The sequence below is a fragment of the Bombus affinis genome, unplaced genomic scaffold (assembly GCF_024516045.1).
Source record: "Bombus affinis isolate iyBomAffi1 unplaced genomic scaffold, iyBomAffi1.2 ctg00000070.1, whole genome shotgun sequence".
Classification (NCBI taxonomy): Eukaryota; Metazoa; Arthropoda; class Insecta; order Hymenoptera; family Apidae; genus Bombus; species Bombus affinis.
In genome coordinates, this window is record NW_026108823.1 from 1,286,354 (window position 1) to 1,313,770 (window position 27,417).

Consider the following 27,417-nt stretch of genomic DNA (forward strand, 5'->3'; position numbering starts at 1 on the left):
ACGTATGGAATTTTAAAAGTCACGAGGGTTGCAGCGGACTCAATTTTAATGTACATTAAACATTTTGCTCATTGATGACCTTACCTTAATTTTTTTCTCCTTCCTCGCTTTCTTCTCCTATGCGAGTGACACAGCAAGATTGATAGTAACAAGCGATTTCATTAAAACACAATCTCCTTTTCCATTTGATGAACACGATACGAGACGAGGGAATGATTTAGGAACACGACTTTCGAGCGGTTTCAACAACTATTAAGTTTCATTTATAGCAACGAACACTGCCAAAGACGTAATCAATAAGATTCGCGTAGGTGCCGTAGATGACGTAGATGAAAAAACGTAGATCAAACGTAAATGACGAAATTATACATTAATTTATTTTAACGCGTTAAAATTACGCTAATGACAGTTGCTCCATTCAATTTGTTCACATATTTGAGCCCTATATGGAACAAAGTGAACGGAGCATCTGCAAGCGTGTTAACCGGACAACGACGAATTTTCACATCTACTCCTCGAAGCTTCACATATATCAATGACCACTGCCGTAGTCATGGACAAACGTAGATGACGAAGTTATGTATTGATTCACTTTAACACGTTAAGATTACGCTAGTGACACTTGCGCAGTACTATTTGTTCATATATTTAAGCCCTATATGCAACAAAGTGAACGTAGCATCAGCAAGCGTGTTAATTGGACAACCACGAATTTTCACATATATTGCACGAAGATTCGTATATAACAATGATCACTGCCATAATCATGGTCAAACGTAGATGACGAGATTATGCATTAATTCACTTTAAAAATTACACTAGTGACAGTTGCGCCGTTCTATTTGTTCATATATTTAAGCCCTATATGCAACAAAGTGAACGTAGCATCTGCAAGCGTGTTAATTGGACAACCACGAATTTTCACATATATTGCACGAAGATTCGTATATAACAATGATCACTGCCATAATCATGGTCAAACGTAGATGACGAGATTATGCATTAATTCACTTTAAAAATTACGCTAGTGACAGTTGCGCCGTTCTATTTGTTCATATATTTAAGCCCTATATGCAACAAAGTGAACGTAGCATCTGCAAGCGTGTTAGTTGGACAACGACGAATTTCGTTTCGCAAACACGGACACGTGAAACATTTTGAAGTTACGTGGACGCGAGAGTAATTCGTTCCCTTAAATTGCTCAATTTCCATTTCTTTCGCCATGTATATTCGAGTATTGCATTTGAATGGCAGAGCAGTGGGAAGTAACGGCGCACGTCGTTGATATATCGACAGGAACATGAATTCTTTTTTCATAGGATGAATACTTTTTTCATCGAATTATTAAACCGAATCAAGTTTTCAAATCCAATCATTTAATTTCATCGTTTTACATCGAACGTTTCAATCTTTTTTCTTTTAAATACTTTACCTATATTTCATCTCGTTGAATATTCCATATTTTTAATGCTACTACCACTTATTGGTAATTTCAAATATGTAATTATCGTTCTGAAGTTAGAAATTCGAAATAACATTCGTCAGTATATGATTCTACGTTTTATATAGAGTAATAAAAATGATACAATGAGTTTCGGTAAATAACCAATAAAAATTTTTGTTCCTTTTTCTTTTTCTTTTTTTTTGGTTTTATGTATCCAAGGTCGAGAATAAACTATGTGCACGTTTCCTCTCGTTTCTTGTATTTTTATGAGGAATTCAGTCTTTTTACGCCACAAGAGTCTCAACGTTTTCGTTTTCACGCCTACGTTACGCTCGTTAAACACGTTCCAACAAGACCATGAATAAGGATAACAGCTTTAATGTTTTCACATGTGTTTATTTATTATTTTAGACCTTAAATATTTTATTTACAAAATCTTTATTTAAACAAGTTACCATTGTCGCTACAATAAATCAATGAATGAAATCAGTTTAAATTTAAAATATCATTTCATAATTTCTCGTCACTTGTATCTAAAAACAACAAAAAAACGGTGTATCCACATCGGATAAATTAATACGCCCCGACGCAAAATAAAACCAAGACGCACAGCTCTGTGGAATGCCAACGGTCTAGCGCAACGCAAACTTGACCTAGAACTCTTCCTAAAACACCAGCAAATCGACATAATGCTCATAACTGAAACCCACTTCACCGACAAAAACTACCTGAACATAAACGGATACAAGTTCTACCATACCCAACACCCCAGCGGAAAGGCCCACGGCGGCACCGGAATCATAATCAAATCAAACATTAAGCACTACGAACTTCCACCATTCCAGAAAGACTACCTCCAAGCAACAAACGTAGCAATAGAAGACTGTCATGGTACAATCACCACTTCAGCTGTATACTGCCCTCCCAGACACTCCATCGCCAAAGAAGACTTTGACGACTTCCTGGACACCCTGGGCAATAGATTCATAGCTGGAGGAGACTACAACGCCAAACACACCCAATGGGGCAGCAGACTGGTTACAGTAGGAGGCAAAAACCTCCTCAACAGCATAATAACCAACAACCTCAACTACCTTACCACATACGAACCCACACACTGGCCCACCGACACAAACAAAATACCCGATCTCCTTGATTTCCTCATTAAAAAAAAATATCTCGTCAAGACACGTCCAAATCAATTCCTCGGCTGATCTCTCCTCTGATCAATCCCCCGTGATAGTAACAGTCAGTTCAACTATCATCGAGAATACACGTAATGGCTCCATACATAACCAACACACCAACTGGCAGCTCTTTAGAGAAGTCTTTACACACACAACTTCAGCCTCAACTTCACTAAAAACCAATGAAGAAATCGAAGCAGCCACGGAATACCTAAACACGAGCATAATAAACGCTATCCGCTTCTCCACACCGGCAAAAACGTCCATCAGCAATCACGAATACCCCCAGTACATATTAAAAAAAATAGCAGAAAAACGTAGACTAAGAAGGATATGACAGATCCATAGAACACCGGAGGACAAACGCAAACTAAACAACGCAACTAGAAAACTATCCAAAACTATAAAAAAAACTACAATAATGACCGTTTTCACAAATATCTCGCCAGCTTGTCCCCCACAGCCGACTCCAACTACTCACTATGGAAGGCCTCCAGGAAACACACGCGTCTCCCACAAATAATACCTCCAAGCCGCCATCCGCAGAGTGGATGGGCGCGTAGCCCTATAGAAAAAGCCAACCTATTTGCCAAACACTTGACTGAAGTATTCCAACTACATTCCTCCATAGCTGCAGCGGACGTTACCGAATATCTGCACACTCCCTTCCAAATGTCCCCTCCTATTGAACCCTTCACTTCTTCAGAGATCATAGAAGCAATCAGTCGCCTAAACCCCAAGAAAGCAGCAGGTCACGACCTAATAGGAAATAAAACAATCAAGGAACTTCCGATAAAAGGGATTGCACTCATCGCATCAATCTTTAACGCTATCCTCCGCCTTCAACACTTTCCCAAGGCTTGGAAAATCTCACTGATCACCCTCATCCCTGAACCCGGTAAACCAATATATGAAACCAGCTCCTATCGCCCAATCAGTCTTTTACCTACCCTGTCTAAACTATTCGAGAGGATGCTCACGAATCGTCTCCTTCCACTCCTAGAAGAATTGAAAACACTCCCAGACCACCAATTCGGCTTCCGAAAACAACACTCAACAGTAGAGCAAATCCACCGCATAACCCACATGATCAGCCAAACCCTTGAAAAGAAAAAATACTGCTCAGCGGTATTCCTAGACATCCAACAGGCATTCGACAAAGTATGGCATAAAGGGCTACTCTACAAGCTCAAAAAGATCCAACCCCATCCATACTACTCCATCTTAAAATCCTACCTAACCAACAGACAATTCATAGTTAAATGTCTAGGCGCCACTTCCGCAACATTCCCAATAGAATCCGGCATACCCCAAGGTAGTGTCCTCGGACCCCTACTGTTCTCCATCAACACTGCCGACTTACCTATATCAAACGAGGTAACAATAGCAACATTTGCCGACGACACAGCACTATTAGCTACCCACGCAGACCCGGCAATTGCCTCATCCACTCTCCAGCGAAGTATCGACACCATGGAAAAGTGGTTCCAAAAATGGGGTTTCAAAATAAACGAAAAAAAATCCTCTCATGTAACCTTCACGCTCCGAAAACAAACCTGCCCCCAGGTCACCATTAACAACACAATAATCCCAAGCAAGGACTCCGTAAGATACCTGGTCATGACCCTGGACAGGAGGCTAACTTGGAAAAAACATATCTCAGAAAAAACAAAGCAACTAAAGGAAAAATTAAGAAAATTCTATTGGTTCACGGGCCGACGCTCCAAACTAAACATACAGAACAAAATAATCCTCTACAAGGCCGCAATAAAACCTGTCTGGACCTACGAAATCAAACTATGGGGAACAGCAAGTAATTCCAACATTGAAATACTCCAACGCTTCCAATCGAAAACGCTAAGATCCCTATCAAATGCACCCTGGTATGTTACCAACGAAACAATCCACCGTGACCTCAAGATACCTACAGTCAAAGATGAAATACACAAGTCCAGAAGCAGATATAACACAAGAGTCAACAACCACCACAACCCACTAGTCACCCAACTACTGGACACGACGGACCGATCTACATTTATCATATTTTATATAAAATTAGAAGGGACCTTTAAAAAATTGCATGCAACAACACACTTACAGGTACTCTTGAATTAGTTTTTCTACATGTCCGATTATGTCTTTATATGTATATGTCAATTCAAATTTATTTTCTTAAATGTCCCTTAATGAAAAACTAACACTTCATATTAACTTTGAACTTTTGAGTTCTTAGAATATTCTGATTTAGTCACTGGCTGTACCATAAATTCATTTACAGATATTATATTTCCACCAAGAGCTAGTTTTATTATGAGCCTTCCTGCATCATCATCGAATCCTTCTATTTGACCATAATTATTACTTTGTTTTCCAGCTATAATTTTCACAAATGTTCCTTTCTCGATTTTAACTTCTTCCTCTTCTTTTTTGGAATCTGTATTTTTCTTCTGCAATGCTACTTTGTCTGCTCCAAGACCCATACCTTTTGGTCGTAATTCTGGTATGACAGCTGCTACTAATCTGTAATAGTTAGAATAAACGATTGTGAAATAAAAAATGATGTTCTCTGTTTACTTTCCAATAAGTGATAAATACATATAATTAATTTAATCCAGAGTAAAATTCATACTTTTCATTTCAACCAATTCCCTTTCCTGGTTGCCATCCCATTCCCCTTAACATTGCTACACCAAAGGCATCAATAGGAATTTTTTCATAATCTTCTAACGTAGACTGAAAAATACAAAACGATATTTATAATATGCAAATGTAATACATCTGTGCATTGCACATCAATATGTTGATAACGTACCTGTTCTTTGCCTCTTAATGATTCATCTTCTACTAAAGGTAAAGTTAAATCATTTGTTTTAGTTTCATATTTATTCTTTGACTTAAGTTCCTCAATGATTTCTTTTGTCGCTTGCTCTTCTAAAGTAACAACTTTATTTTCACTATCTTCAACTGGCTCTTTCTTTATTGATATTATTGGCGATGTTTTTCCATTAGATAGCTTTGATTTTGCCTCGTTAACACTAGCGTCTCCTACCTTTTCCTTATCTGCCTTCGGAAGGAAAATGTCTGCATCTATTTTATTAAGAATTCTATCATGCCAGGTTTTTGAACCTAGTAATGGAATAATTAGAGGTTCATCTTTTTTTTCTTCCTCACTGAAATAAAAAAATTGTTTTCAAATATATATATTCCGCTATTGGTGATTTTTATAGGTTAGGTTGTGGTTATATGTTTCTTGATTATAAATTTTACTTTTTGAACTCACCCTATTACTTTAATACCTTTCTCATCAAGGCATTCAATGCAATCAACTTTCTTTTTTTCTTGTGGAATAGCATTTTTTAACACAGGTTTCTTAATAGATTTCGCAAAACCGAAGGAAATCTTCTTTCCTTCTTCTGCCATTTATTTGTTATTTTAACACTGACTTATAGATCAATACACATGTATATACTAGACATAAAGATTGATGTCACTTGAATCTATGTACATGAATCTAATATCTTATTATACTTTATTAATCTACTCAAAATTACTTGCACATTACTAAAATTTCATTCCGACAATGTATCAAGCGCCTGAATAAGTGACATTAAAGTAAACATATATCAAAGAGGAAACAAGAAGAACTGACGCCTATGGTTTTCTATGTTACAAAGCTAGTGCTGCACCATACGGCCAAATGCCGAAGGTGGCTTATGCTAGTATATACCTGCCTATACGTTTCAATGAGAAAATCGATATTATGTGTTCATGTGAAAATTCACATTTCCCTAGGAGCTGTATTTTGATAGATTTAAGCTTCTAATGGAGCATTTTAAACGTATAGAGTATACTATGAAGTAGATAGTAGTGCGGATCATTTTATATTCATAAAAAATTTGAATGTATAGAAATGTACAAAATGCTCATGATATGCAAAAATATGCAAAATATTCAAAGTAAACCAATCATCAAAAAGTTTAGAAGGTGAAACAAATTTCTTTAATAACACCTAGATTAATTTTTATTTGTTAACAATCCCATATATAACCATAGCTTTTTCCCGGCGCATATACGCGCCCTTACATGCGTCAATAAGATAAGAGGAAATAAAAGACAGATTATCGATAAAATACACTAACACATATGTAATACGTGGATATATTACCACTCAGATTACACATATTATATATTATAAGGGAATATGTATACCACGTATATATGTAGAACGAATATTTCAAACTTGTTTATAGCCCGTGCGCACACATAAATGCATGCACACGAACAATTTTTCGAACGATAATTATATTAATAATTTATAACCATTTATATTTTTATATTTTTATATTTTTATATTTTTATATTTTTATATGATAAGCATTTATATTTTTTAAAATATGTTCTTATGGCATACATATTTATTCCACGCTTCATATCTATCCACATCCGTAACTGTAGGTGACATTGTTTTTTAACAATTTTGCTATTATTTCATAATTCTTTAATTCATATTTCAAAGTCGTAACAGATGTTTCTATTTTTTTTTTTTTTCAAGTTTTTCCCATATTGGACTTATTTCTAGCAGCCATGCTTGCTTACAAAGCAATTTTATATCCACGCAAGAATATTTTTCAGTAGATTTTATTATGTGGTTTACAATATCCATATTCTCTAATAACTGGTTGCTAAGGTATAATTTGAACATACCAAGTCGAGTAACTTCATTTGGTAATGATTCGTATATTTTCTTTTCATGGCATCTGCGTAAAGCTGCATCAATGTCCCTAATAATATATTTACAATAAATATTATTGTTCTGTTATATTAATAATAACAAAGGAATATTCCGCACAACACAATAATTAAGATTAAGATAATGAATAATTATGATATTAAGATATTTTCTACTTAGAAAACATTGAAATAGCGTGATATACATAGCAAGGGCAATTAGTTACAGCCAAAAGAACTACATTAGAATTTTCGTTAGATACTAATCCATCCAATCTAGAAAGAAGTTCTGATCTGAATCTCTTTGCAGGTTCAGACAATGTACAGTTTACTCCTTTATTTGTGCCTATCCAGTCAATCTCATCGATAAAAATAATTGTAGGCGAAAAATTATAGGCAAGTTCAAATAAAACCTGTTCAGTTTAACAAATGTATTTATTATTTATTAAATATTATATTCAAAATTCCTTAAATTCATTGTTTCATCACGAACGTAATATCATTTCGTTTTCCAAACAACTATTCTAGTTATATATGATTATTATTATATATGATAGATATATTCCAGAATCTCTTCTTCATAGACAAAGGAAATCAACTTACACGGATATACTTCTCGGAATCACCTCTCCATTTGCTCACCAATGAGCTGGCCGTTATGTTAAAAAAGGTGCATTGGCATTCTGTTGCGACTGCCTTCGCCAACATCGTCTTCCTTATTTCGTAATTGCTTGTATAGCAGAATACCTTTCCAGGGAGAAAATGGGCCTTTAAAAAAGATAAGGTACTTGAGGAGATACACAATGGCCTCCTTAATAGCAGATTTACATTCCTCTAGGCCTACGATGTTGTCCCAATATACATTTAATTTTGTTAGTATGATTTCCTGCGACAATACAAAGATGAAATGGCGCATAATCTCCATATTAATTTCCGTAAATGTTATGTAATTCGTTATTTAAAGCTTTACTGAAATCAGTATTTACAATACGTATATTAATCGAAAATAACTTACGCATGAAATGTCTTCAATAATCTTCCATAATTCCAGATTGTCTATATAAAGCTTCTGAGCCTATTTTGATATCTTTGATTGCGTGGATTGTTCCATTAAGATGTTAAATAGCTCTCCTCTTCTGATGAAGATTCATCGCTTTCATTGGCGAAAATTGATGTCACTGTCATTGCGAGATTAATATCATCCGTAGCATCACCCCTCATCTTCTGTTGTGCATTCCTCCCTTTCACAGACCCAGATACAGACTCACTTCTCGTTTGTTTGCTAACAGATTTGACACGTTTTACTACTTCTTCAAAGATTGAATGATATCGTAATCGATACGTTGAATACGTTGAGAACGTTGAATAGTGTTAAATAATTTAAATTCTTACACTTTGTTCGCATTTGTCATTTCCCTCGTCTTTATTTCCTTTTCAGTTATTTTCTTGCACAATATAGGATATTTTTGGAATTTCATCTTGTAATAATAATTTTCATATTCTGTAAGAATAATTTCCAAATCGACGTTGTCGCAGACTCGATATTTCCGAGGTAGACGAGCTTCCCGGATTAATACATCGCTAATGTCTACATATCTAAAAAATATAATTTTTAATTCATTGAACAAATTTTATGCTATGAGTACACACTATACGATAATCATCAATTAACTGTTTTATTTCTAGGTAAGACAGACAAAAAGAATGTACTGTCTATTTATTATTATATAAATCCTCGGCGATAATTTTTTGCCTTCTGCTTTTTAATTTCTAATTTTTAAAGTTTGAATTTAAATATATTTTCATTTATAACTAGTTAATCTACGTTATCGATTGAGTTACTCTATAACTACTGAGTTACCGATGTCGATTTTCAAATTTTGGTTCCTTCCCCTCTTTCCGCACTAATTTCTATTTCGATTGGTCGCCGATATTATTCGAAAAAATTGCAACTAAGAAGATATCTAAATATATACACATAATATAAATATATAAACATAATTTTGTTATCTACTATCTTGATACGTGCAAAGATAAATCTTAATGATATATAATACAGCGTAAATGGTTATAAATAATTAATTATTGACAATAATTATAAGAATTATCGAAAGAAAAAATCATAGATACTATGTGCGAGTGTAAAATATCACAAAAAATGAACAACAATTGTGAAAAACGCAATATGGCAAATCAATGACAAAACACACTCATGACTGTCATGGAAGTTCCAAAGTCTAAAATCTAGAATATTCCTTACCTCTTTTCGCAAATTATGAGATATCTTATTTGTGGTACCTTGCAGCGATAAATCACCGTTCATTGTAATAGTTTTAAATGTGATAATGATATCCTTGTATTGACTATCGTTTTTCGATAGTTACGAGAATTTTCGTTTATTACTTTGAGACAATCCGTCACTTCCTTTCTCTTATAAAGTTTCCCTTCAACTCCGTTGAAAACTGAGCATCAAACAGGAGACGAACGATTTGTTGTCATGGCAATGTTAGTTCACACGTAAGCAGGGTGCGAATATAATGATGGAATAGTCGAATCCTGTCTACTGTATAGTAAGATGGATGCGACATGGAAATAGAAAGAGAAGGCTGTATATAAGCATTTTCTGTCCTTGTTTAATCAGGCATGCACACTAGTGGACACTGACGGCGCTCGTTTACCGTTGTTACACATTTCCGGTACAAGTACGCGGGCATTAGAGAAGGACGGAACGGTCTCTCTCTTTACCCCTATATCGCGTTTTTAGTTCGCTCACGCGCTCTGTACTTATATCTATTACATTTCCACCATAAGCAGCGGCCGTGCAGTGACTTACAAAAGTTTCGAACTCGCGGACGTTTAATCACGTTCCCTACTCCGAAGGGGTAAGTACAAAGTTGCTCGTCTCAGTACTCTTGTTAGAAGTTTTATCATCTTTTTCATTTCGTGGCTACAAGTTTTTCCAGGAAATTCTTATCGTTTTACAAGGGCTGTGGGACACAGTGACGTCAGCTATCGATCATATACGCGAATTTGTTGTAAATTAATTAGGAGAATATCTGGAGTTGTTTATCGTTGCCAGCTGTAAAATATTAGAATTTTTCATTCATAATTGTCATATTTTCGACTCTTCCGTTGCCAAGACCATCTTGAAAGATTTTTGGTATGTTCCATCACCCTTGTTAAAAGTGTGCCCATTGGTTAGCTATATTGATTTTAAAAACCAATACGTATATCAAGTTTATTATCTAACAGAAACAAAGAAATTCGTTTTATTAACGAATTTCTTTTATTAATTATTCTTTAATTATTAACGAATTTTCGATGTTTCTTCTCAATTTCCTTTAGCATCGAACGAAGAACATTATTTGATCAAACGTTTCATCGTTCAGATTATATTTCGTTTAGAAAGATTGAAATTGATATCGAGATAAAATCAAAAAGTATCCGTTGTTCTCGAACATTCTAGTATTCCTTCGCCGCCCGGGAGAAAGACAGGTATGAAGAAAGAGGATATTTTTTTTATTAACTTTTTAATATTGATATTTCGACAAATATTGACGTGTGCAGTGAGAAAATCGAGTGAAATTTTCAATAATATCGTTTTAATAATTTGTGAAACGAATTAGTTTGGTTTTTTCCATTTTTATTAGTTTCCGTCAGTGCTGATTGACGCGCCACTCCAGTTTCCATTTCCGTTTCTCGAAATTTCCTACGTCCTTGGTCTTTGGGACTCTTTGCCCAGGTAACTGCATTGCTTCTGGGTACGTCTCACCGTTCGGGTCTCTCGAGCTTTCGGTGTCAGTTGTTACCGTTGAAGGAAGAGAAGCTGGTGACGGATATTATCGGATAAATCGTTTATTCTGGAAAAGTTCGAGTAAGTTCGTTCTGTTTGAATAAATCAAGACATAGATCAATTTTTATCGTATCATCGTGATTCGCCATGTCGTACGTTTGGTTTCGGGATACCATATGTTTTTAATTTGGTACTTTTAATTTGAAATTTTACGTCTATGATCGTGACAGGAAGATACTTTCAGTGAATTATAAATATTTCAAATTATAAATTATAAATATTTGTTATAAATTACAATCATACTACGGGGAAAAGTGAAACATATGTTTTCTTGTGGAACATGTGATAGTAAATTATTCGAAGCATAATAATGCTTAATTAAACATCTATACGGTAACATTTACGGACGAATATTCGGGTAATATTATCGCGTCGCTCTAATCTGGCATTTAATGCTTTGATTGCGGTCTTTGAAATGGCATCGCAGATGCTGGTATAATATCACACGAAAAAGGAAGGACCAGTGGTTAATGTTGCAAGTGCACCAGTGCGTTGCAGCCATCGGGCGTGGCTTTGACGCCGGTGCCGCGGAGAGGCGCAGAACGTGTTCGATCGATCCGCGAACGCAGCCCGTGCTCATACTGCGACAGAGTTCGTTTCAGTTAGTCTCAGTCGCTGTTTGGCCGTCGACAGCGTATAGTCGCGCCGGCCGACGATTATTTTTTCTTTTTTTGTTTCTCGATAATTCTCTCGCAACACTCGTTCTATACGTACACCATCAGTTTATCGCGTGATCATTGTTACCGCTTCCCCTACCTTGTCACGTCCTTCAAAGAAGATTTTCCTTCAGTTTTTTGTTGTTTGGGGAAAATTCATCGCTCGAACACATGGATTTATCGACACGACGGTTTATCGAGGCATCAGCGTGATGTACTTTTCAAGTTTCATATTTTCTCTATGATACTTTCTAAGGAGAATTTAGAATTCGAACGATATCAATTTCCAGGAAATATAGGTCTTTATGAGACCATAGGTTAGGTTAGGACCATAGGATAGGTTTGAATTTAATTAACTCTCTTATAATTGGTATTTCAATTTTTTAATTCCTTAAATTTAGCTTTCTTTATGCTGTTAGATGATGTAACGCGGGCATTTTATGATATATCGAATATATTCGTATATATTTTACTTTATACATTCGATAAATTTCCTTGGTTGGCCGGCCTGCAACCCACATACGGCACTTAATAAAAATTTGTTTCGTTAGAGGTCGGTGTTTGTTCGTCTTCGTCATAAAAATGTCATGACGTCATATCATATCACAAGGGTTCTTCTGAAAGCTAGATATTCGATAACAAGATTAATGGTTTTCGGTAGCTTGTAATGTCAAGCTTTGAACTGGCGGGATCGCTTTGCTGTCAAATCGCCATTCAGCAGCGACCATATTCTTTAACTACGTTCAAGACCTATATCACGCTACAGAAACCATCAAAGGAGGATAATTGCAAGTTAGTTGCCTCTTAGAAACGAGACAGTTGGTTGTTACTTGTTATCCGTAGTTGGTAGTTGTTCTCCTTAGTCGCCACATATTATAGAGACGACATTCATAGTCACCAGTTGCCTTCGCTAATAGTTTCTTGTTGTCTGTAGTTAGTTCTCGTCATCGCTATGTATTCCATCAATCACGTAAAATTTAACATATAGGATTTTATTCTTTTTTATTCTTTCTGTAGGAAGATTCTTTAAGTAATATGAATTTAAGTAACTATTTTATGATACAATAAAGTGGAAAAACGATTATTTTACGTAACGTAATTTTTTAAAGAACTTCGAATTTAAAGGATTCAGATAGATATCTTAAACGTAATTAAACCCTCCATATCGTAACAAATTGAAAGAAATTGCGCAAGAAAGTTAATACACTTAATGCATAAAACATATATTTAAAATCCAAATGTAGGCGTTGACGCGTGCGTGCTACATGTTCGAAACGTTCGTTACATCCGCGATAAAATTTGTAACGACGAAGAAGCTTAACATATGGTGTGCTTCAAGACGACAGTAAAAAGTGTTGTCGTATTTTTCGAAATTTCTTCCATTCTTAATAAAAATATATTGTATAAATATAGTAGGATTTTTCAAATTTAAATAGTTATAATGATTTGAAACTTTACAATCGTACGGTTCTGTTTTATCCTTTGAATATACCTGTCATTTTCATATCTCCTTTTAACTAAACTAAATATTTGGAAATCCTATAATTTGTACACTTCTATTTGTGAATAAGATCGATGAAATTAAAGCGTAACTATGCTTTCAATAATGGCTTCGATGTATTGCTCACCATTATGGCGGATTAACGTCTCTAAGTGATCGACCTTAATCACTAAATGGCAGCCGCGATTCAGTGGTAGAGCCTTACACATGACGGACATTGCAAGCGCTTGTAAGACGTCTATCGTGAAACGTTTCCAATAGCATCGATTACGACGACGGTGAAATCCGAATAGAAATATATATCGCGTATCGCTTCAGCCTGACATGTCTTAAAATAGAATCACAATTTTTCGTTCTTAAAAAAAAAAAAAAGAAAAGAAAAGAAAGTCTATAAAAATTATATGCAAATAAAATAGATAAATGGATAAATGGTTGTACAAATTTATAAAACAGATATTACAAATATACGTAAATAAATTATATATTTATAAATTGTTTGTTTAAATATCTGTTTGTTTAAATAAATAAAAGGGATATTTACGACTTACAATGAACGTAGTCCTGTTTTTAGTTTTAAACAAAGCAAAAACGGATAACAACTTTTTAAAATGTAAAACTCAACGCAACAGTGGTTTTTTTAATTAATCAATAACGTTCAAAGTTAATTAATTTAGAGTGGTTTGTACATTTTGTATGCTCGCCGTATTTTAACGTTTGATGTGTAACGTTTGATGTAGTACTTGATGCCCGAAAAATCGAAAAATAATTAAATTTGATCGTTTCGTCGAATTTACAAGTGTGTATATTCGTGTGAAATCCTATGTGCTTGTGTATGCTGATGTGAAAGGCGGTAATATATTTTTCTTTTTTCGATTATTGTTGTCAACTTTTGTGTGGAATAAATCAATTCCGTGAATAGAAGTGCAATCAATACAGCTTACTATGAAATGATAGCACAACAACAGTACATATCGCCATTGACGTCAGCTTCACAAAATTTCTCGAGTATCGAGGTCGTCCATTTGGGTTAAGAATTTATTTCCAAAATGCCACAAGCACGAATATCTTATGGAAATCCACTGTATTTCCATTGTAATTTTTAATAATCAGATTCCATATTGTATGCTACGATTCGAGGAAAATCCGCAGCTAATTATTATCTTTGCTGCCTTTAAATACCATAAATAGTCGTCCGTAAATTTTAAAAGATTTTCTGTGCCATACTTATATTGTGTATTTTAGTCTTAAGGTGCGGGTCGTGTTCAATTAATCGAAAGTGATGAAACTGTAATGGGTCACGATAGTCAAATATTAAAAATGGTCTCGTTGGCTACATTTAAAATCTTTACGAGATATATATGCATAGTACGTTGCTACTAGCAACGGGTAGCGATGAGCAATAGAGAACAGTACCTTCCTTATCTCGTCGTGATTATGTACATAACAGTAATGCAAAGTACTCGTACTGAATATCTTACAACATCTACATAGATTTTCAGATTTGTTTCGAATATTACCAGCATAACCATGATAGTAGAATTCTGTTACAGTATTAATTCTATAGTGCCGTTATGCATAATACAGCCCTAAAATGTTTCTACAAGTATACGAATATTTTCGTCAGCTACTATATTCCAACCATGGCTTATTATGAAAGGAAATATATGACGAAATTACTTGTTTTTTTAGACTAAATTAGTTTAATTTGAATAATTTTAGTAATTGTGTAGGATCGAACAACAACTTATCATTAGCTTCACTCGAGACTTGATTGCACGTAGCAACGTAATTGCGTTGGAACTGAGGGTAGAAAACAATGTCAACCGTTAGACGCGTCCGTCTGGCGAATGTGTAACGCGTGAATAATAGATGGCGGCAATCACGTGAACCCTACTTATAGCTGTTTCGGCTTATATCGTAGCATTCAACCTAGGGTAAAACGATAGGGATCATTAGAAGTTGAAAGGCCGGCTGATCAGCCTCATTTTGTTCCATTTTTTAATCAAGCGATGAATCGACAAATTGTACAGATTTCGATGGTTATCACAGTTCTCTGGGAATTTTCAAGCGCGGTTCGTCGAATTTAGTCGGATTGGCTACAGACTCTTTTACGAGCAGCTTGAAACTCGATCTAGTTTCGAAAAAATGAAAAATTCGTTTTATCTCTTTGCTTCCCTGTTCCTTCCTTCCTCTTTTTTTTTGCTTTTTACATTGCGTTAAGACCGGCTAAATAATATTGATTGCCATGGACGTTGGCTGGTTCAAAATCACTGACATCGACGATAACAAAAGTAAGTTTGATGATCATTTATCTGAGCCGGTGTTATTCGACTTGAGCTCTGCACATTTGTTAATATTATTCTAGTAGGGATGAGATACTACAAATTTTAAATAACTTCGATTAAAATTATATTATAAAAATTATATTACATTAACGTTTAGAAGTCAATAAAGTGGAAAGAATTACGCGAGATAATGTAAATATAAATTATATTACAAGGAAACAATACGGCTAGGTAATTTGAAACATTCTGGCTAAAATTGCATTCTTTCAAAGTTAGGACGTACAGTATTTACAAAGTAGATTAAGTATCAAATGGGGTACTTAAGAAAATTCATGTTATCATTCTTTAGTAAACATTTTCAGGTAATAGCCTTCTGCAAAAGCTGCTTTACGTTACGTTAACGTATTCATTATTAATATTAATCATATTGTTCTTATCTCCTAGGGGCATAACAATCCATTTTTATATTGTGTTAAAACTAAATTTCTATTAGATTGTTGCAAAATTTTCTTTCGTTTTATAAAGAAATGATAGATTTTTTGTTTTATGTTATTTTATATTAAATTGGAGAAAGGTGGATCGCACATAATTCAATAAAATAATATAAAACAAAAAATATCGTACATCTATCATTTCTTTAGAAAACGAAAGAAACTTTTGGAACAACCTAATATTTCTCTCCAACGACACTTCTACGATGTTAAAATATTTGATAAAAATATTTGATAAAAATATTAAGAAATTCTAATATTGATTTAAACGTATCGATTTATTTACTTTTCGCTGCCAGAAATTGTTAATTATGATTTCCACTTGAAAGCGTATTTCATATTATGAGGATAAATGATCAAATTCATCTCTAATATACACGTTAGAGAGTCATTTATAGCTGCAATCCTGTTTACCGCTCATATTCCTGGAACTCGATAATTCACTAGGCGATTGCTTTAACCGTGCAGAATACATCCATAAATAATTAATCGCTATTAATATTCCATCGACTTTTGAAAATCCCTGACGTGATCTATTTCACGTGATGAGAATACGTGTAAAGTGAGGTTATTGCTTGATTATCTTTAGTCGAATAAATCGAGTGATTCAAATTATAATGCGGAAGAAAGTCAAAACTATGTATATTATTTTTTTCAATTTTTATGTATCATTTGACGGAAGGAAATTTCGTAAGTAAGGTTCACCTTCTTTAATGTCAATGATTTTGAGATATGTTATTAAGCTCCAAATTCTAAGCAATCTTCTATATATATATATATGTCGGAGATGAAAGAACGCCGGAGCTCCTCCTTGGATTCGCGGGAATACCGCAACTCTGTAACTTGGATCAAACAAATGCCGCTCCGATTGTTCGAGATTTATGATCATGAGCTTGGGCTCGAGGCGACAATCAGTCGCCGAACGTAGCCGCGGTCAAAGGGATGAACGTTTTATCTAACAAAGGCACAGAGTAACTCTATACCTCTCCTTAAAAGAAATAGTCGTAGCGATACGTGGCAGTAAATACTTCAATAGTTTCTATCCCGCGGCCCGCCACACGCAGATTTTGTCCTCCGGGTAAGATGATCGCCGGGTGTCGGCATGCCTTTGTGGCGTATGTTTAGTTAACGTGAGGACCCGCTATAGATCTTAAGATTTAGTCAAGCGAAGTCCTTCAAATAGACTTTGTTGCAACTACGGGAAGATAGGAGAAACCTATCTTCCACGAACGATGCCCCCCGTCAACAACCACCCCTCAAGGGCGGCCGGCATCTCTTTCAAAACGCCGATATGGAGATCGACCAATTAGCAACAGCGCTAATTTCCCTCTCCTTTGGAACGAAAGTTTTCTTTGACGAATCCGAGGATCTCATATCCTTAGACCCACCCAATATAGTTTTCCTCGACGACATCGTCGAGACGGAGAGTCATTCTTTCGTACGATCTCATCGACGAATGACAGTGCCACCTTACAACCAGAGAATACCTCACATCTAGTTAACAAAGAGTTAGACTTGAACTGTGCGAGAACATACGTTTACCATCCCGTGACCGCGGATTCGTTTCGAACCTAAGGTCATTATCACTAGTGCTACGAGTGCCTAATCTTGTTGATAAGCCTGTGCTAGTAAACTCTTTATTGTATCACGGCAACGGCTAATTGTAATGAGAACTCATCAAACGCCCCTCTCCATAATCCTGACCCTAATCCGACATATATATATATATATATATATGTCGGGTTGGCGTTACGATTAGAGTTAGGGTTAAGGCCGTAAACGAATCCCTATTGACACTAGACGTGATCACTATGCAATAGAGGAGATATTTACTAGTGCAAACATGACCATGTTGGAATTGGACAAGTAATCGCGATAATTTGATACTCGAGAAGCTAATGACAATGATCTTAGGCTCAATAACGAATCCACGGTCAACGGGATGACGAACTCTACTCTTCTTTAGCGTCTAAGTTGTACTCAATGTTAATGCATGGGGCCATCACTACGTATCCGAGAGTTACTTGAATCGTCGTCGAGATCGTACCGGATAGTAACTCTCCGTCTCGACGATGCCGTCGAGGAAAACTATAATGGGTGGGTCTAAGGACATGAGATCCTCGGATTCGTCAAAGAAAGCTTTCGTTCCAAAGGTGAGGGAAATTAGCGCTGTTGCTAATTGGTCGATCTCCATATCGGCGTTTTGAAAGAGATGCTGGCCGCCCTTGAGGGGAGGTTGTTGACGGGGGCATCGTTCGTGGAAGATAGGCTTCTCCTATCGTCCCGTAGTTGCAACAAGGACTGTTTGTCTAAATGAAGAACTTTGCTTGACTAAATCTTAAGATTTATTGCGGGTCCTCAAGTTAGCTAAACATACTGCGGAGGTATATTGACATCTGGAGATCATCTTACCCGAAGGATAGGATCTGCGTGTGGCGAGCCACGGAACAGAAACCTTTGAAATATTTACTGCCACGTGTCGCTACGGCTATTTCTTTAAAGGAGAGGTATAGAGTTACTCTGTGCCTTTGTTAGATAAAACGTTCATCCCTTGACCGCGGCTACGTTCGGCGACTGGTTGTCGCCTCGAGCCCAAGCTCACTATCATAAACCTCGAACAATCGGAGCGACATTTGTTTAATCTAAATTACGACATTACGGTATTCCCGAGAATCCAAGGAGAGGTTCCGGTGTTTTTCCATCTCCGACATATATATATATATATATTACAATAATTAGTTTCCGCCTAAACTGCTAGAACCACGTAGCACGCACTCTACTCTCGTTTATTAAACATTCAGGCCATCTGATCGCATGCGACGAGTTTTATGTTAATCCCGACCAATTACAATATCTTTCTCTCGTTTACAAGGGACGACGAGACTGGCAGTTGCGTGCTTTCCAAAGCAAAAGCCGCGATATCTGCATGATAACCTAACCTCAACCGATTTTGTTGTACTATTCTTAAGTGGACTTCGTTTGTACCACTTTCGTAACAAAAATAGAATATCTAGAACACAGCATTCCGTTATGCGATATTGTCAATTTCTAACGTCTGAAACATCAGAGATAATTTTTTCCCTACAGTTGTAAATTTGTGTGAAAAATTACGAACGTAACGGTGTTTGGCGCATGTACAGTTCCCCCTCCCCCTCCCCCTCCAACCTTCATTTGCGTAGACATGCTAGAAAGATCCACTTTTCCACGGTGAAACTGTGTGTATTGTAATTTCATTTTGACAATGGTCCAACATCCTACTATGCATAAATTTAATATCAATATAAGCAGGTTTCATGCCAAGTATTACATCTAACGTATAAGCACAAACCCTGGTTTTAAATACCTTATAGTAACACCGAAAAGATTATTCAGTTGGATGTCTGGCTCAACATCAATATTTTACTTAGAAGATAATACGTCGAGAGCATGTTGGTGGATGGAATGGGAGATGAATGAAGGCTTACTTCTGTAAAATACGTAAAATGGTAGTCGGAATGAATTTTGGCGCTTGGGGACAGAAAAAGAGCTGACTGATACTGTCATACACCTGAATTTATAAAATTTTGAAAATCGATGTAACCTTTGAACTTTATCGTATTCTGTTTCGTAGCACAAATTATTGTTCCCGAAATGTACGTTTAGTGTTATAATATATTTGACCAATGGTTCTCAAATACTAGTTTTGCTAAAGCAATGGTGGAATTGGAGCAATTCTTTCTTCTTTCATTCTTTGAATGACCTGAATTTTCGAGTAGTCTAGTGACGCTTGATCCGTACAATTAATCGATTTCTTCTTATTACAGAGCTGCAAGAGATTCCGCGTTGGACGCCGATGTTGCGAGTTCGAATGCCTGGATGAGGTTGGCACTGAGTATTGGTCCGGATCTGATGTGGTTATCGTCGATGGTTCACCTAAACTTGAAAAACATAGTGTATTGTGGACGCTGAGCTTAGTGATGGCAATTGTAATATTTTAATTTCTCAATAAAGATTCCGATGGCGCCGTTGACAAAATTCGTACCTTATAAACGTCGACGATTAGCTTCAGCCACCGGGAAAAGAAGTGGTGTACAATGTAGTGTGTTAACGAAGAATCATTTGTAACTGAATAATTATACCTCGAGAAGATTATACCTGAGTAATTATATTTATTCTTATTTTCTTCCCCTTTATTTCATTTGAATAGATTTTTGTATTCAAAGAGCGAGGTATGATTATTTCAGACGGGTTAATTTGTTTTTATATATGTCAAAAGAATGAAAGGAGATGACGATGAATCGGTGACAGGTAGAAAATTGTAATCTGTTGTATTTCCATGGTACTGTATACTTGATTATATTTTGTTCAATATTATTCATATTCTATCATGTAATTTGGGAATATACATACATATACATATATGAAAATATAGTGGTATACTTATCCCCTAATCTTTGTGATTTCTATGAAAATTTTATGATTCATTGTCACTTGTATGAAGGATGGAAATATAAAAAATTGATAAAATTATTAATAATATTTACAAAGAAAAAGTGAGCTGTTGGATATACAGGGTGGTTGGTAACTGGTAAAAAAAAAGAAGTCGAAAATATACAAATTTTTCATTTGAGGCTTTGTTTTCGAGAAAATCGACTTTGAATTTTCGCTCGGTACGCGTGCACTTTATCACGTTTCGTTATAACGGATTTTATTGTAGATTGTGTTTCGATTGACGTTATGTTGATAAACCGTTCCAATATGTTGCACGCGTTGCACGCATACCGATCAAAAATTCAAAGTCGATTTTCTCGAAAATAAAGTCTCAGACGAAAAATGTTTATTCTATATTTTCGACTTCTTTTTTCGAGTAGAATCACCAATTTTCCGCTTGTACTATCAATTACCAACCAGCCTGTATGACAAAATTCTATTTTAAACACCAAATTCGCCACGATTGGCTATTTTGTTTACGAAATTAAACGAATTTAATAAATGAAATGGCAAGGGAGGAACTACAAGTGACCGTCAAACTATTTTTATGCTTGAAAAGTAATTCGCAAAGTAATATAAAATAATACTACTGATTTGTGTCTCTTTCAGAATTTTTTCTTAATCTCTTGTTTTTTTCCCTTCAAATTTATTATTTATTATTTATTCGGTGTCACGAGAACCGATTAAATATTAAATATCTTAAATATAGATTGAAATGAAAGCTTGTCAGTTCTCGTTCAATTGTCACTTCAAAGTTGTTAGTTCAAAGGTTCTCGTATATCATAAAGCAAGGGACCAAATCTTTAACTTATTACAAATTAAACCTTTTATTGTAATTACGAAAATTATGAAAGTACCAAGCGAAACAAGTAGGGAACATGAACTGCTCAACGAACCAAAGAACGGCTCAGTGACAAAATTAATAAAGTAAGGATCACAAATATTACAACATTACACTCTTACATCACATAATAGTTCTCTATACAAAAGATATATAGCGAATCGACTTTTCACAATGATAACAATCAACAGAACCAATTAAGACCAGGCGAAACTCTCATAAGATAAGATATAGATAGATAAGAAATAAATTTAATAGTAAACACGTAGGTGAAACACTTGCTGAAATTTGCATCACTCGACACGAACGAACCGTTCGGAAGGAAAACGCGTTCAGCCCCCAAGGCTGTGGAATTGGGATCACTTAATTAACTCCGTTTGAATCTATCTTGAATTAATTCTCGTTTAACGACCTGTGCGTATTCAACATCATATCATTTCCGACCATATCGTTCCCAGAAGATGAAACAGCACGGTAAAACAGATGTGAATACCTATCACGAGCGAAACAGAAATGCGAAGATCCTTTGGAACGATAATAATAAAATTGCATGCATAGGAACCATGGATGGAACACAAGGCAAAGGTGTAGATGGTATTATAAGCTTTGAAACGAGCGTATAGGACGAGAAAAATTGATCATAAAATTGAGTTGAGCCCTTTGAAGTTAGGAACAACATACTTTGATGTTTTGTTTAAAGGAGAGATATTGAGCTGTGCAAAAATTGTATAGGTTCTCTGAAGGTAAATAAGATTTTGTTGCTGAGTAAATAAACGAGATTTCAAGTTTCTCTTGAATATTGGAAATTTAAAGGTTTTGATGGTATTTTATCGTTATATTACTTCCAAATTTTAAAGGACCAAATCACATGGCTGATATTTTTAAAGTCTTTCTATATCTTTGAGGAAGTAAGATAAGGTTGATAGATAGTCGTTGTTGGTACTTAACCGAGTATGGTCATATAGTCGATTAAATGAAATTTCTATTCTTTCAGATATATATCGTCGAATATATATGTCGGATTAGGGTCAGGATTATGGAGAGGGGCGTTTGATGAATTCTCATTACAATTAGCCATTGCCGTGATACAATAAAGAGTTTACTAGCACAGGCTTATCAACAAGATTAGGCACTCGTAGCACTAGTGATAATGATCTTAGGTTCGAAACGAATCCGCGGTCACGGGATGATAAACGTATGTTCTCGCACAGTTCAAGTCTAACTCTTTGTTAACTAGATGTGAGGTATTCACTGGTTGTAAGGTGGTACTGTCACTCGTCGATCAGATCGTGCGATAGAAAGAATCTCCGTCTCGATGATGCCGTCGAGGAAAACTATAATGGGTGTGTCTAAGGACATGAGATCCCCGGATTCGTCAACGAAAGCTTTCGTTCCAAAGGTGAGGGAAATTAGCGCTGTTGCTAATTTGTCGATTTCCATATCGGCGTTTTGAAAGAGATGCTGACCGCCCTTGAGGGGTGGTTGTTGACGGGGGGCATCGTTCGTGGAAGGTAGGTTTCTCCTATCTTCCCGTAGTTGCAACAAAGTCTATTTGAAGGACTTCGCTTGACTAAATCTTAAGATCTATAACGGGTTCTCACGTTAGCTAAACATACACTACAAAGGCATGCCGACATCCGGCGATCATCTTACCCGGAGGACACAATCTGCGTGTGGCGGGCCGCGGGATAGAAACTATTGAAGTATTTACTGCCACGTGTCGCTACGACTATTTCTTTTAAGGAGAGGTATAGAGTTACTCTGCGCCTTTGTTAGATAAAACGTTCATCCCTTTGACCGCGGCTACTTTCGGCGATTGATTGTCGCCTCGAGCACAAGCTCATGATCATAAATCTCGAATAATCGGAGCGGCATTTGTTTAATCTAAGTTGCAACGTTACGGTATTCCCGCGAATCCAAGGAGGGGTTCCGGTGTTCTTTCATCTCCGACATATATTATATATCAATGTTAATTGTTATCTGTGTTGGCGTAGTGAATAAACACATTGATGTTCGGTGTTTCAATTATCAGAATTATAATCGATGTTAAATGTATAGAGTGTCAAAAAATTATTTGTTGTAGCTGTGGAAGATGGAGATCTGTTAGAGAAAATGGATCATGAAATTGATCTTGAGTATAATTTTCAGAGAAAATTTTTTATTGCATCATAAAGTACTTATCACGAGAAACGAAAGTTTCAGAAAACCCCTGGATCGTAAATGATTCGTTCTTTTGAAAAAAGCTGTTTAAAATTTCTTGTACTAATCCTTATACTAATTGTGTATACTAATTGTATTTAGTATATTATGTTATAAATAATGGTTAATATAAGTATCAAAATAAATAGACAACAATTAATTAGATAACATCGTAATCCAGAATGATAAGCGAACAAAACGCAGTACTCAGACAGCAAACCCAACAAATCACAGTCATGCTACAACTAATTACAAACGTGCTAAGCAAAAAATAAAAAACGGACACTCTAAAAATAGCAGCCTGGAACTCAAACGGCCTACAACAACGGGCCCTCGAAATTAAAACATTCATATACAGTAACAATATAGACATACTACTTGTCTCAGAAACACACTTCACTACAAAAAGCTACTTGAAAATACCATACTACACCATATATGATACCAAACACCCCTCAGGAAAAGCTCACGGAGGGACAGCAGTGATAGTCAGAAACGATATCAAACATTATCTACACAACCAAGTTAACAAAGGATATTTACAAGCAACCACCGTTACAGTTCAAACTAGTAGCAACTACTTCCAGTTGTCAGCAGTATATGTGCCTCCGCGACACAAAATAACATCACAAATGTGGGAAGAATACTTCCAGGACCTAGGGGACAAGTACATCGCAGCGGGAGACTACAATTCAAAGCACATGCTATGAGGGTCAAGAAACCTTACACCTCGAGGCAGAACACTGGAAAAATACATTAGAAATAATAACCTCAATGTTACGCCACGAGGCTTACCACGGGCTGTATTTTCTAACCGTCGCTCGCGGCCCTATAATGTCGCAGTCGGATCGTCTTATCTGACCCCAGGATCATATACAATGTATCGACGAGCGCATAGCTATCGCCAAGCAGCGAGTTCTCGAAACGTCGAATTTTGTCCGTTACGTTTTCCACGCAAGAATAGACATACGTGATCATAGGCGCGAACGGTGGCGTGACCTAAGTATAGTGGGGGTCGTCTTAAAGATGAGACAAAGAAATCATCTAAAGTCGATCAGTTCCTTGTGACGCGTCGAACGTTACACATTGAATCGAATCTAACACATAACGTCTGTCTCAAGCTGTTGCTTGTGCGATAGGTCTCGTTATAAGCAAACCGCTAAACAAACCTTGACTGTTATCTTTTTCGTTTATAATTGTTGATCTTTGACTGAACTTGTTGTTTCGTTATTTTTATTAAACTTTTATCAACCAACCCAGTATAGTTGTTCGTATACACTCAAACCTAACCACCTCTATTCTCGTAATAGAAATAGGGGATCAATCAGTTCGTGGCATCGATTGTTTAATCGTAACGAGAATTTACGACTCTCGTTGACGCGTTATCTAGCGATCGCGTCTCTCTGCGAACGGTTGAAACACACTATGTTTCATGAATTTATTTGCTAACGGTATTGAAACAAATAACAAGCAGAGGACGAACTATCCGTGAACTGTTTTGCCAACGAGTACGCTTCCAATATTTTCTGTTTGAGAAAGCACACTTGTTGCTGTTGCAACTCCAAATATTTTTACAGCCGACGCTTTTGCCATGAATCATCGGCTAACATATAAAATAGAGAAAAGCCACAGTTGATTGTAATGGAAATTTAGAAAACCTCAAACTCGATATAGAAGGGAAAAATAAAGGAAAGGAAGGGAGAGATAATTGGAAGCTTGGGGCCAGGTTTAATTCACTGAAACCGGGCTGCTTGTGTCATCACGAAACAGAATTGCCAGTACGTCATTTCTGTGCTCCCGTCCTCGTAAAAACGGTTTCACACGTTAAGAAAAAACGAATAGGCGGTGAAGAAAGAAAAAAGCAGACAGAGAGCGCTTTTAAAAAGCTGACGAAGCGTGTGTCACGTAAAATAAAAGGAAATTTAAAAGAAAGAAGAAAACTTTATTTTTCCTTCGTTTATACACTTATAAGACACTTCTGAGCTCTAGCCGTGACCGTACGAGACTGAGTCTCTTACAATCTTTTTACTTTCGGTGACATCTGTTCCCTCATTATCCCCACTACCCTGTAGGCGTACGTGACCGTTGCTACGCTTCTAGAACATTTGGTGGAAGGACCGTTAGTCCATAAATGAATCCTCAGGTACTCCGGCAATATACATTGTCGCCAAGGTCGCCATGTGTTTCCCTCATCGGTCCATCGGGTTCGAAGTATGCCAACCGGGACACCATCCTGCCCGCGGTGTGTGTGTGTGTGTCCTGGTCTCTGATGTGATTTACGTTACACGTGCGTTGCCACAACGAGACACACGGTGCTATTTGTCGTTTTAAATTGCGCCGCAACTTGTTTTTGAGATCTTTGCTAGAGACATGTGAAAACACGTTGGAAGTATATTTCTTGTTTTTGTGGAATTTAGCTGGAAAATGAAAAATAACGTAAAACATGTACTTACGACTTACAGGGTAATTGAATGTATACACTGTAATAACCAGCGATTTAAGGCTTTAAAAGATCGAAAGAAAAGAAAAGAAGAAAGATAATATGTTGTGGCAGTCTAACTCGATCTAAGGAAATAGAGAGGGAGGGGGGGCAAAGCTTGTTAATCTGGAAAGAATACAAGCATCAATTTCAAGCACTTACAGGGAATCAAGCGGGCTTGTTATGGTCGTAAGGTGGACAATTATCCCGTGTTAGGTTCAATCAGCTTAGTCCTACACAAAATTGATCCAATCATGCGAAAACAAATGTATTCCGATTTTTGTCGCAGATATATCTGGTCTACGCACTCCAGTGCCCGCACAACTGATATTGAAACGCCTGATTTTCCCATATTCTACAGTGACAACATTACCTGATTTTTTACAACCATGAAGGACTCGAAAATACTTGCAATCTTCATCTGTTTGCAAATTATTTTCGTCACTTTCGTCCCGTCAGGGGCTGGTAAGTTGATACTGATTAATTATACCATCGAAATTCTATATAATGGCTACAAAAAATATTTGCATCATCACCCTCATTTCCTAACGAAGCGCGTTTTTTTACCAAGTTTTATATTTCATTTCATAGTATCAAATCTCTGTAGTTACACGAAAGTATTAAATGATAGGAAACTTGATATACACGAATTTAATTAATTAATAAGTTACCGTTAATTAATAAGTACACCGTTAACGCTTGCATGCTGGTCGTTAAAACACATGCTGCGCGAATAGGGTACACAGCGATTCATTTAACTCGCCTTGAATTAGTTTTAGAAAGACAAACATGGACAGGGATAATTTTTGTCACGAGCCGCTTAATTTATTCGTTCATTAGAACGAATTAATTTACACCTGCTGAGATCGCGATTGATGTGACAAATTCGAAATCTTGTTCCATATAAATATTTTTAAACAACCACGTCGTAAGCTTTGTATATTTTTTAATCGCAACGAAACTGTTCAGAGAAATGCTGAAATTATTAATTAGAAAAGGAGATTTCTACGCATCGTTGTAAAACTGTCAGGGAAAATATTCGTGAAACAGTTACGTTGTTACAAGTTCTACAAGAAGAAATATTGAAAATCACGTTCCACTTATTCAGTTGCACGTGTAAAAGGTATCTTGCGTTCGCGCAAAAAATCTCTGAAGGATACATGCTTTATAATAATTGGAGTGTCGAAGTTGTTACGCGGATCGGCGTACACGTACCTTTTAATGAAACTAGGTTACCCATTCGTTATTCGTTCCTAATTTTCAGCTTCACGATTTTTACGCAA

General features: G+C 36.2%; 4 protein-coding genes across 11 annotated transcripts in view; 3 read left to right on the forward strand and 1 right to left on the reverse strand.

Annotated features, from left to right (window-relative positions):
* The window catches only part of LOC126927053 (integral membrane protein DGCR2/IDD-like), a 386,199-nt gene extending 365,812 nt beyond the window's left edge, over positions 1-20,387 (forward strand). For both annotated transcript variants that reach the window (XM_050743399.1, XM_050743401.1), the window contains exon 3: positions 19,949-20,387. In XM_050743399.1, the coding sequence (XP_050599356.1) occupies positions 19,949-20,122 (174 nt within the window). In that variant the 3' untranslated portion in view covers positions 20,123-20,387. The remainder of the gene's footprint in view (positions 1-19,948) is intronic.
* The window catches only part of LOC126927056 (integral membrane protein DGCR2/IDD-like), a 211,178-nt gene that overhangs the window by 143,292 nt on the left and 40,469 nt on the right, over positions 1-27,417 (forward strand). The window contains exon 1 of one of the 5 annotated variants that reach the window (XM_050743415.1): positions 10,207-10,241. The exons of the other annotated variants lie outside the window; for them this stretch is intronic. The gene's annotated coding sequence lies outside the window, so the exon portion shown is untranslated. Of the gene's footprint in view, positions 1-10,206; positions 10,242-27,417 lie in introns of those variants that run through there. 5 annotated transcript variants of the gene reach the window in all.
* The window catches only part of LOC126927052 (integral membrane protein DGCR2/IDD-like), a 392,464-nt gene that overhangs the window by 25,803 nt on the left and 339,244 nt on the right, over positions 1-27,417 (forward strand). The window contains exon 1 of one of the 2 annotated variants that reach the window (XM_050743393.1): positions 15,540-15,660. The exons of the other annotated variant lie outside the window; for it this stretch is intronic. The gene's annotated coding sequence lies outside the window, so the exon portion shown is untranslated. Of the gene's footprint in view, positions 1-15,539; positions 15,661-27,417 lie in introns of those variants that run through there. 2 annotated transcript variants of the gene reach the window in all.
* The window catches only part of LOC126927038 (G-patch domain and KOW motifs-containing protein-like), a 42,655-nt gene continuing 20,150 nt past the window's right edge, over positions 4,913-27,417 (reverse strand). Inside the window, exons 1-4 of one of the 2 annotated variants that reach the window (XM_050743362.1) lie at positions 5,912-6,313; positions 5,444-5,801; positions 5,261-5,364; positions 4,913-5,151 (exon numbers count right to left, since the gene is read on the reverse strand). In XM_050743362.1, the coding sequence (XP_050599319.1) occupies positions 5,269-5,364; positions 5,444-5,801; positions 5,912-6,051 (594 nt within the window). In that variant the 5' untranslated portion in view covers positions 6,052-6,313 and the 3' untranslated portion in view covers positions 4,913-5,151; positions 5,261-5,268. Of the gene's footprint in view, positions 5,152-5,260; positions 5,365-5,443; positions 5,802-5,911; positions 6,314-27,417 lie in introns of those variants that run through there. The other variant, XM_050743363.1, reaches the window with a different exon arrangement.